Below are 12,114 nucleotides of genomic sequence, written 5' to 3' on the forward strand. Positions count from 1 at the left end.
TCATTAGCATGTTACTACACCCATAAGGGCATACCAACATGCTAAGGGGGCAGACTAGCCAAGGAAACCAACGCCCTTTCGACTAGTCGATGGCCTCATTATGGCAGATCTCACATTACAAGTCATATATTGTTTTTCTATTTTGTTATGCTGACAACGTACGTGCATAGTGGTAATATCCAAACGAGGTTTGGAGCATTTTTGAGGTTGTTAACAGCTGGAGAATGCGCTTATGGCCACCCCTTAACCCCCAGCAGTTCCTGCTATCCTATTTCATTTATTACATTATTTGACTTCACCAATTCAATATAATAGAACAGATTTCGTTTGTGGTTTCCAAACATTGTATTACTACCAATATTTTTATTTTACGGATGTGACCAACTCACAAACTGCTCACCTTGTCTGCCCGAATGGTCCCATTTGCCATTATTTACCTATCAGTTGTAATATTTTACTGCTTCCTTGTGCCTCATACTCCAGTGTCACCGTGTACTGAAGCCGGGAACAATAGCAGGATGATAGAATTAGTGCTTGCATTTGTTATCCAAATCGCTAAAACCAAGCTTTCCACAGTACCTTAAGAAGGTAGGCAAATTCAGAAAATCTCGTAAATGCTTGTTAAAATAACACTAGTCATGTTTGGTTACACATGAACAGATCTGACTGTAATTTAACACCATACAAGCAACAATCTGCGCAGCTGTTAATATAATAGACCTCCTGCTATATCAGAAGGCAATAAAGGCTCCCCAGCAACCTTTGGAAATGTTTGCTCTACTCACAGAACAGAGTTTTCGGCTTCATTGTGGCCAGCCATTTTTTTCGAAAGTGTAACAGTAAGGTTAGCCATAATGGTGGGTACTTTTGACTCCGCTTCTCAGAAACGGATTGTAGAAATGGCACATTGTTATTGATGTAACTGATGTAAAATCTGCAAGAAAACAGCAGCAGCAAGTAAATGAGGTTTAAACAAATATCCTCATGCAGCAAAAACTGTCCCCCATGATCCAGCAGCGCATATATCTGCAGCTTTTCAATTTCTGATGCAGGAAGAGCATAGACTTGTAGTGGATTGTACATAGCTTTAACTGGAAAGTAATAAAAGGCTACAACCAAACAGAAAGGTTGGGAAAATCAATTGGTTGACTCTAGTGATGGGCAAACCTGGTCTTCAAAAGTCCAGATCTGCTCGGGTATCTGTGTACCCGTGTACCAATCCCAGGACCAGAGTTCTCGGGGAACTCCGAGTAACTATCTGGATCCGGCCACCCGGGTAATAATATACATTTAAAAAAAAAAAAAAAAAATGAAAATAAAGTATAATGCGCTTGCTTTAGTCAGTCTCATACGCGGCACTAATACTACTTCTGGGGCCGCTCATAACTTTAATAATGGTGCAGGGTCCACCCCAGTTTTGAAACCCAGCCCTGATGAGCCCGACAGCTGGGGGCTGTTATTCTCAAGCTGAGGAGGCCCTTGGTTGTTAGGGCCCCCTCCCCCCCAAGCCTAAAAAGTAGCAGCTTGCAGCCACCCAGAATTGTCGCATCCGTTAGAGTCGACAATCCCGGCATTTTACTTGGCTCATCACGATTGCCCTGGTGCAATGGCAATCGAGGAATATAAGGGGTTAATGACTGCTTGCAGCTGTCCACACACTGTGGGTTTCAGGCAGAGACTTACTGAGCCTCAGCAATGAGTGGTGACGTCACTAAGTTTATTTGCGGTCAAAGCTGGAGGTTCCCAGGGTACCCCACCTGTGACCGCAAATGAACTTGGTAATGTTAGTGCTCACTGCTGATGGTCGGTCTCTGCCTGAAGCCCACAGCGAGCGGACATGCTCTGTGTCCGCGCGCTGTGCCTTCAGTATGTATGTAGCAGAGGCGGAATAGTCGTGGGACCTCGTGTGGATTACATCGAACTGGGTGTTTGGGGTTAATAAAGGGGTGAAAGAGGCTGAGTTTTTTTTGTATTTTAATTCAAATAAAGGATTTTTTCGGCGTTTGTGTTTTTCTTTTCACTTACAGTATTATTAATGGGGGGTCCCCTAGACGACTCCCATTACTAATCTAGGGCCTAGTGGCCACTGTGAGCTGTCATTAACCCCTTATTACCCCGATTGCCAGCGCACCAGGGCGATCGGGATGAGCTAGGTAAAGTGACGGGATTGTCGCATCAAACTGATTGACAATTTTGGGCAGCTGCAGACTGCTATTTTTAGGCTGGGGGAGGGGGAGGTGACAATAAGCGTTGGCCTTCCCAGCGTGAGAATACTAGCACACGGCTGTTGGGTTTATCATGGCTGGGTATCAAAATGGGGGGGGGGGGGGGGAACCACACACAATTTTGTCTTTTAATTAAAGTAAAATTAAAAAAAAAAAAAAAAGAATACAGGTGCCTCTTATGATAGATAGCCAAGATAAGCACACAGCTGGAGGCTGTAGTCTGTAGCTATATGCTTTATCTGCAATGGGCATCATAATATGGGTGGACCCAAAGCCAAATATTTACACTACGATACTGACACACACAGCATCTGTGATTCCAACTAATCACAGACTCTTTCACACTGGGTGGGAGCGCGGTCTGACTGCAACCAATAACAAACTCCGCGACTGCCAGTGCATATGCATGAAATTATTAAGAGCGGCCCTGAAAGAACTGCTACTTCACACTGCGTTTTGCCTTACGTTTAGTGGTCCCGTCGGGGCATCTGTCCGAACCACCCCTCCCCCACTTCGCAAAACGTGTTTCGGATGCATGCGCCAACAGGGCCATTGACTGTAATGGAGTAGACCTCGTTAGCCTGTCTATGTTTTGAACTATTTTTGGGCATATAAGTTTTCTGCAGGCAGACACCAAAACGCAGTCTAAAAATTTGTCTCAGTGTGCATTAAGTGGGCACACTGACTAGGCATTTGTGAAAGGCCTGTTAATAGCCATAAAAAAAAAAAAGTCTTCTTCGATCTGTCCCTAATGGTCTAAATCAGAATTATGACAAACATTTTGAATAGAAATCCACTTTAAAAGGGAATCTGTCACCAGGTTTTTGCCACAATCTGAGAGCAGAACGATGTATGGGTAGAGATCCTGATTCCAGTGTCACTTACTTGGTTGCTTGGTGTAATTTTGATAAAATCAGTGTTTAATCAGCAATAGTAAACTTGGAAACATTTCCCTACACAGCACAGGCTAATATCACACTGCGTTCAGCCTCCACAATTAAGACCGTTGGCTATTCCATCTGCATCCCCCAAAAGCCTGTATCAGGCAGAAACCTTTAGCCATTGAGTACAATGAGGCAAATTGAGTCCAAAGTCTGTATATTTGGTCTTATTTTAACCTCTTTTTAGAAATGTTCTTGTTTTTTTCAGGGACACAATGTAGTAGACTGTGCCAATGTATCCGCAGAATGAGACTGATAATCACCGAAAAAGAGACCCAGCAGAGTTCAGACATTTGCCTCATTGTAGTCAATGGCCCCATCAGCTTTTAGTCTGAATCCGAATTTTTGGGGATCTAAAACACAATCCCAAACAGAGTCTTGAATGTGGAGGGAAAATTTAATTTACAACCACCATATCAGTAATGGTGGAATGCAGTATTCTTATCTATTTTCCATACAACAATGGTGCGTACAATTACACGCAGCTCCAGCACCCCACCAATACGTGAACAAGTACACCAAGTTGCGAATGTGACTGGCCCAATAGTTCAGCGGTCATGTAAATCCACCCCCAGCACAAATTGCCGTTTTAGAGATGCTCCAGGCAACAATAAACCCAACACTTCACTTAGCCGCGGGCACCATTCAAGGCATGGCTCCAATCCATACACTTCTTGTTCCATAAATTACCACCAAAAATGACAGTGATGTTCAGCATCCACTTTTTTAATTAAACAAACCATTGCAAAAGTATGCATGAGCTGGCTACAGCAATAGACACAAACTAATGTTATCGCCAGAATGACTCCTGCTGCAAAGTGCCAGCATTAGTGCTTCCGTGCCTATAGGAAATGCATTTCTGGATTTTACTCATACCAGATTATGGTAGATTGTCACTTACAATGAACTTCCAGGATCTTTGAACTTTGAAATTAAATGTGAGATTTGGTCACATTTTATATCCAATGGAGGAGGAAAACCCCAAATGCATTTTCAGTGTTGAGTGTCTATAAATGTAACACAAAGAAGGAAAATTATGAACATCACAGGATGGACAGACATGTTAATGGTATACAAAAAAATGGAAACAAATGTTCAAAACATTTCGATTTATTCACGATCTATTATGAGTGTCATGTTCTGAAATACACAAATAGTATGGTTGTCTATGGACTGGTTTGCCACACATGCAAATCATAAAGATCCGCTGCTGGCAATTGCCAAGCAATGACTTCCCAGATATGCTTGATGGAAGACAAGTCTGGAGATGATGCAGACCATGGTAGCACATTTAGGCCACACAAACTGCTCAGAATAGCACTAGCAACATGTGACCTGACATTGTGGAGTAGAAAAACTGCCAAATGTACACTTTGGAAAAGCCCCCGTACCAATGGTTAGACCATCGATTAAATGTACCACCCAACTGGATTGAAGACTAGAGGGGTCCAGCTACGGTACATTGTCACCCTACATCATAATCCCTTCTTTGCAAAAGGCCTCTTCATGCTATTGCCCATATAGTCTCATCAGAATCGAAGAACGGCATGTAGTGATCCATTCAATACTGCACGTTAAATTAGAAGTCACATACCAAGTGTAAGGCATGAAGCAGTATCTACACAAACCATCAAAAGGTATTGGCAGAACATGGGCTACAAGCCAGACATCCAGCTAGATATTCCATTGACCTCATGCCAGGCTATCATGGTCTATCCTTTACTGCAATCAGTCCCACTTTGGTCTTCGATGCACTGATAGCCAGAGACTCATCTGGAGACCACGTTGGCAGTGCCATGAAGACTCAACGATGTAACATGAAAATGTACCAGCTGTTTTTCAACCTGATGCCAGTCTTAATGTTGCTCATAGTCCTGTGAGCAGCCTACATGGGCTAAATGTGCTACCATAGTCTTTAATGTCTCCGTACTTGTCTCCAGTCGAGCACATTGGGGACATCATTGGTAACCAATTTTAGTGCCCAAGTGTAGAAACCATTAGTAACCTCACAGATAGCTTGCGAAGGAATGCAAGTGCGTGTATTTCTGCGCGGGGTACTCATACTCGATACTGAATAATTTAAGGAGGTGTGTGAAAATGTCATTCCCATCATTTCCAGATCATTAACAGGTCTACCGATCCTGTGATTTCCATAATTTCATAACTTCCCTTCTACTGATCAACGCTGATCCCAGTGGTGGGCCACATACCAATCAACAAGTTACCACATATTCCTTGCATAGGGGATAAAAAGGGGTTGTCCAGTATAAAACAAATGAAGACCAGTACCTGTTCTTCGTGCTAAAATCTACCGTTTCTTTCAAATCATTATAAAGGACAACAGTTTGACTTGATTTTTAGCCAATTTTGTATTTACTTTCTAGATTTCAAGTGGCATTTTTAATTGTATTTTGCACTAATGAGAAATCACAAAAGACGGATACCATAGGACTCCCAAGTTCCACAAAGAGCACAGTTTTGTATTACCCATTGGCAAACTCACAAATCTTCCTTCTCCAGCAGGTTCACCTTTGCAGTTGCCGAAATAAACAGGGTCCTTACATTATAAGGGCACCTCTGTCCAAACTGTGAGAAACACAATTCACCCGGTGATCTCTCTACATGCGTATTGTATCGGCACAGAAGTCACATCTAGGCAGGAGAAATGACAGGTGGTACCTGTCACAAGATCACTCTCTAGTGCCGCCTGTTACCTCTCTAGTAAGCAAATAAAACGCAGAGCTGAAATCAGAATTATACTCTCATGCAAAAGCAAAACAGATACTTTTCAGATACTATTAAAACCTTTAGAAATCGGCAACACCTCACCTTGTGCCAAAACTTTACACAGGTACGGAGCATTAATGCTGTGCTGAAAACAAATATTCATGTAATCTAAGAACACCAAAGTGTATGCAGAGGAGAAATAGGTCTGATCTATAATGTAGAAGTAGAAATATTCAAAAATGCCTTTTTCCTTTGATTTTGGACCACTCTTACTATATTGATATAAAATATGACCTGCACTATTTTAGGATGATAGCCTATTGTATAATGTAATGGATTCCTCTTGCATGTAAAAGCGGCAATATCTAGTAATTGGATTTCTTTATTGTCATGTTACCACATACCAAACGTTAAAGGGGTCTCCGGGCATAAAAACACTTTTTGCTGTCCCTATAGTGATCCAAGTGACGCCCCCGTTGCCTTTAGTGATCCAAGCGACACCCCCATTGCCTTTATGTTACATTTCGAGCTCCCCTACAAGCATCAGAGCAGTTTATGGTTTATGCACTGGGCTTCCTGCCAGCACTCCCGCCGTCCATCCAGACTACAAGTACCATGATTCATTGCACCACATACATCATTAACACCCACCCTCACTGCATCGAGTGGTCTGCTGATCTTTACCCCGCACTCAGGCTATCTTCTAGACACTGCAATACAGTCTCAACATAGTAAAAAAAAAATAAAATAAATAAAAAAGGAGTCACCCTCTATCTCATGCACAGCACTGCCCGTCACTCTCCACTACAGACCTTCTACATAACCTCCACAGCAGTTTGTGCATCTGTGCTGTGGACAATAGATTTCGATAGAGGGCAGTTATGGTGAGAGGCTGTAGAGCAGGAGGGCAGCTGAGAACCGGTAGTTTTCTATTGTAGGGTAGCAGAGTCGGATGAGCTGCTTCATGCTCCTATTTTTGCTTCCTCCCTCCCTGTATAGAGGCAGATTCACAGGCCACGCCCCTATGACATCATTATCAAGCTCCAGCTGAGCCCCGCCCCCTGTAGGCAGGGTTTAGCCTGAGTGACTAGCTATGTTCCTTACAAAGCAGACAGGAAATCTTTGTACTAGGAGCTTTGAACAGACCTACCACATGTGACTGCTCAGGAACAAAGCACAATTTTATCACCAAGTAAATTACGAATTTTCTTCCAAAGATTACAAGAGTTTAATATTCAGTATGCAAGGACAATCCCTTTTTTAAATCACTTAAACCATAGTGATGCTTCACTTTTTATTGTTAAAAGTTTAAAATTAAAAATCACAGACAACATACAAATTATATCAAACAGGTTAACAGTGGAGGACAGTAAAGTTGGTGATTACATCATTAAATAGCTAACAGTTGAATGTTCGTATGACAAAAGCTTCACCGCCTCCCCCCTACACAAGTGCTTGACCAAGCATTCATGTGTTTTCACAAACCCCTCTGATAAAGGTTTAACTTCTCTGAAAGCAAAATAAGTAGACAATTAGGTTACAACTGCCGGATCCTTTTGTAGCAAAATGTATTTTGTTGGAGGAGAATGAAGGTGTTCCCCATCACATCAGATGGTCAACCAGTAACACCAAAATCGTGAGATTATGGGAGACTTCCATCTATTATTATGAGGGCATTGAGATGTAACATGCAGCAGAGATCTAAAGGAAGTAAAGAAGAGAAAAAGCTCAAAAATAAGGCCTAGTGCCCACGCTGCGGATTTATCGCGCAATTTGCCACTTTTTTTTCCGCGGATTTGCCACGGATTTCTCGAAAATCCGCAGTACAGCGAGTCCACGGCTATTTCTATGTGATTTTTGAAGTCTTGTGCCCATGCTGCGTTTTTTTCCGCTGCGGAAATAGTGCGGATTTTCCTGCAGAAAAATCTGCAGCATGTCAATTATTCCTGTGGATTTACCTGTGGATTTTGCCAATATAAGTGAATGTGAGGTCAAAAATCCGCAGGTCTGTTCCCACAGGGTTTTTTTCCTGCGTTTTTGGTGCATATGTATGAATAAAACATAGCTGATGTGACGGTCAAATAGACAAGAAATCTTCGTAAATCTACCAACATATACATAAACTATATGGAGCATTTAAAATTTCCCATGAAGACCTTTTTGTCTACAGTTAAGAGAGTCAAAGATTAATTATTGAATCCAAACAACTAAAAGATAATACAAGGAGATGAAATAAAGCACTCTGCTAAAAGAGAACCGGTCATCAGGATTTTACACCCCAAGCTAATACCATGTCCATTCATGACCAAAAGGGTTAGCACCCATGAAATTGTTTCAGAAAATGAAGTATTTCTCCCAGAAAATTATTCCAATCACACAACCCCAAAATTTGGCGCGAATAAATTGTTGGCACCTTTCCAAAACTGTGGGTACGCAACTTTGTTTCAAGCATGTGATGCTCATTCAAACTCACCTGTGGCAAGTGACAGATGTGGGCAATATGAAAATCACACCAGAAATCAGATAAAAAAGGGAGACGTTGACTCAATTTTTGCATTTTGCATCTGCGCCACACTAAGCACGGAGAACAATAAGCGAAGAAAACTGAGTGGACTCGAGAACCAAAATTGTTTAAAAACAACAACCTCAAGGTTACACGTTTATATCCAAAAGATCTTACATTTTCCTTTGCCCCCCTGTGTACAACATAATCAAGAAATTTAAAACCGATGGCACTGTAGCTAAGCTCCCTGGTCAAGGATGGCAAAGAAAAACTGATGAAAGGTTGCAATGCAGGACAGTCTTAATGGTGAATAGGAAGCCCTAATCAAAGTCAAAAGGAATTCAAGATGTCCTGCAGGCTCAGGGTGCATCAGTTTAAGCGCAAACTATCATTTGACATTTGAATGACATGAAATACTATGGCAGAAATGTCCAGAGAGCCAGGAAGACCCCACTGCTGACACAGAAATAAAAAAAGCTAGATTGCAGTTTGCCAAGATGTATGTGACAAGCGGAAATTATTCTGAAAAAGTGTCTTGTAGACAGATGAGGCCAAGCTGGAGCTTTTTGGTAAAGCACAACACCGTACTGTTTACCAAAAACTGAATGAGGCCTACAAAGAAAATAACAGTACCTCCAGTTAAATATGGTGGAGGTTCAAAGATGTTTTGAGGGGTTTTTTGCTGCCTCTGGTACTGGGTGCCTTGACTGTGTTCAAGACATCATGAAATATGAAGATTACCAAAGGATTTTTGGTTGCAATGTAGTGCCCAGTGTCAGAAAGCTGTGTTTGGTTACTAGATCATGGAACTTCCAGCAGGGCAATGACCCCAAACATACTTCAAGAAGCACTCAAACGGAGAGAAACAAAGCACTGGAAAGTTCTGAAGTGGCAGTAATGAGTCTGGATCTAAATATCATTAAACCCCAGTGGAGAGATCTTGAAATTGCTGTTGGGAGAAGGCGCATTCACATATGAGACCTGGAGCAGTTTATAAAGGAAGAGTGGTCCAAAATTCCAGTAAAGGGGGTGGAAGAAGCTTACTGATGGTTACAGGAAGTGATTGATTGCAGTTATTCATTCCAAAGGGTGTGCAACCAAATATTAAAGTTGAGGGGGCCAACAAATTTTGTCCGGCCCATTACTGGGATTGTGTGTGAAATGATGTCCAATTTACCTTTTTTCTCAGTTATATTTTTGTGGTGTACCAATACACAAAGTAAATTAACATGTGTATAACACAACGTGTAATGGCAATTTTCTGGGAGAAATAATTCATTTTCTGGAACAATTTGAAGGGTGCCAACTATTTTGGCTAGGACTGTCGATAAAGAGGTTTAAATTTTGATTAACTCCTTACCGTTCTTGAAGAAATCTGATTTGCCATTTGAGAGAAGTCTATAATTGATATTGTATGCTAATAAGCTGTAAATTTCTAAATCAATAAAACAGATGATTTGTAAGCAAGGTAAGGATTTACTCAGCAGTAAACCTCTACATGCATGCCATCAGTTTATAGGATAAAATCCTGATCACCAGTTCCCTTTAAATAGTATTTCTTAAATACAAATGCACTAAAACCCCCGTCTATGGACGTGATATTAAGAAAATGAAGGATCAAAGCAAAGCTATTCCATTGTCAGGAAATCTATTGCTGCCGAATGTCTTCATCTTTAGACAAACCTTTCTGGCTATCACATTTACCGGCAGATGCATGAACCTACCATGTTTTGCTCGGAAGAGTACTGTATCCTTAGTGTGTCCATTGCTCGGATCATAGATTGCATGGCAGTAAATATATTTTGATACACCAACTTTGTGAATCCTCGTCGATCTTCATCTGTGTAACCGGAGCCGTGGATAATTCTCATCTGTTTAATGAAGGTGCTTTTCCCACTCTCACCAGTGCCTGAGGGAATCAAACAAAAGGATTTATCACTGATCAACTTCTAGAATAAAAGGACCAAAAGACACAGGTGTAAAAAGAGGATTTAAAGGGAATCTGTCAGCAGGTTTTTGCTATGTATTCGAAAAACAACATGCTATAGTGAGTGGTTAAAACACAGAATTCTGCACTGCGGTTATCAAGCTCAATGCGGTTATTTATTAGTAATTGTTTTAGCACCATTTCTTGGACTACATTGCCTCATACCTTGGCAGTTCGACATGCCCCCGCTGTGATTAACAGCTCACTGTCTATAGACAATATACATGGAGAGCCTGTTGTGGGCGGGGTTAGCTTTCAGAGCTCTGCTACATGCTAAATCTAAAATCTCTGAATGTGAAAGATTCGCTGCAGCCAGTAAACTAAATGATACATCATTGGATTCGTAGTCTCTTTGCCTACATCGTGCTGCTCTCAGATGTGGTAGCAAAAATGTGCTGACAGATTCCCTTTAAAGAAAAAAAAAAAATCTTAAAGCAAAAATTGTATACAAAAAAAAAACAAAACATGAAATAAAGAGTCTTTCATTGTACATATATAACGTAAAACGAGAAACTAGGCAGAACTCCAACTTAAACTCCTTGGAATGAGCAATAACTACATACTATTCATAATAGTAATTAAAATAAGAAATTAAAATAGGAGCTTTTAGACAAAAAAAAACACTAATTTACTCTTCGCATACCACATGGAATTAACAGCTTGCTGAGATTTTATGGCAGCACGGTTGCTCAGTGGTCAAATCCCACCAAAGACAACACCTTCAAGGAGATTGTATCCCACCAAAGACAACACCTTCAAGGAGATTGTATCCCACCAAAGACAACACCTTCAAGGAGATTGTATCCCACCAAAGACAACACCTTCAAGGAGATTGTATACTCTGTTTTTTTGTGCGATTTCACTGGGTTCTCCAATTTCCTCCCACATTCTGAAGACTGATAGGGACCTTATATTGTGAGCCCCACTAGGGATCGTGATGATAATGTCTGCAAAGTGCTATGGAATTAATGACACTATACCATAAAAAAAATCTTTAAAAAAAAATATATAAAAAAAAAAAAAAAATTAAAAAATGATTAATAACCAGCTTAATTTTCTAAAAAGATTAAAAGTAATAGAAAAACAAGACCGTCCATAATATAAATACAAGCATAAAAATATGAGAACAAGTCTAAGTAGGCACAGCACTTTAAATCTGAGCTACGAACTGATGCGGCCTCCGTAAATTCCAGATAAAAGCTAAATACCAAGCTAATGCAGTTATTTTCTGTTGACAGCATCCTTTTTATTAGGCTTTGTGGTTTCCATGTGCAGCCATTGCTTACTATCCTTCCCACCGCAGAATGTTTATTTTCATGGGGTAGTAAATGCTCTACTTATTTTGTGGGTTAGAAGAGCTCTGTCACTACACAACAGAATGAAACCACTAGAATTTCTGGTACCTTGTCAACTAAAATATCTCCTAATAGCGTCATTCAGTAGACTCCACCGGATCCCAGAGCAACTGTACACATACAGCCTTTTCTCACTGAATGCAGCGGTAAGGAGTCAGAAAAACCATTACTGAAACTTGAAAAGGGTGGATTTAAAAAAAAAAAAAAAAAAAAAAAAAAAAAGAAGTGTGTACTGCGAGAATGTCAGTTTCTGAGGCGGGAACGGCAGTCATGTGACCGAAATTGTGTGTTATGCATGTTTCGGGTCAGAACCTGACTAGTGGGTGCAGCCTCACTCATAAGTGTATGGAATGGGCGCGTTTGACTAGTAGGCGTG

The 12,114-nt window shown here is 40.9% G+C and overlaps 1 protein-coding gene across 1 annotated transcript in view; it reads right to left on the bottom strand.

Annotated features, from left to right (window-relative positions):
• The window catches only part of LOC142245459 (guanine nucleotide-binding protein subunit alpha-14), a 214,851-nt gene that overhangs the window by 90,053 nt on the left and 112,684 nt on the right, over positions 1 to 12,114 (bottom strand). Inside the window, exon 2 of the mRNA XM_075318184.1 lies at positions 10,121 to 10,305. Coding sequence (XP_075174299.1) covers positions 10,121 to 10,305 — 185 coding nt within the window. The remainder of the gene's footprint in view (positions 1 to 10,120; positions 10,306 to 12,114) is intronic.

This window comes from Anomaloglossus baeobatrachus, chromosome 1 (assembly GCF_048569485.1).
Source record: "Anomaloglossus baeobatrachus isolate aAnoBae1 chromosome 1, aAnoBae1.hap1, whole genome shotgun sequence".
Lineage (NCBI taxonomy): Eukaryota > Metazoa > Chordata > Amphibia > Anura > Aromobatidae > Anomaloglossus > Anomaloglossus baeobatrachus.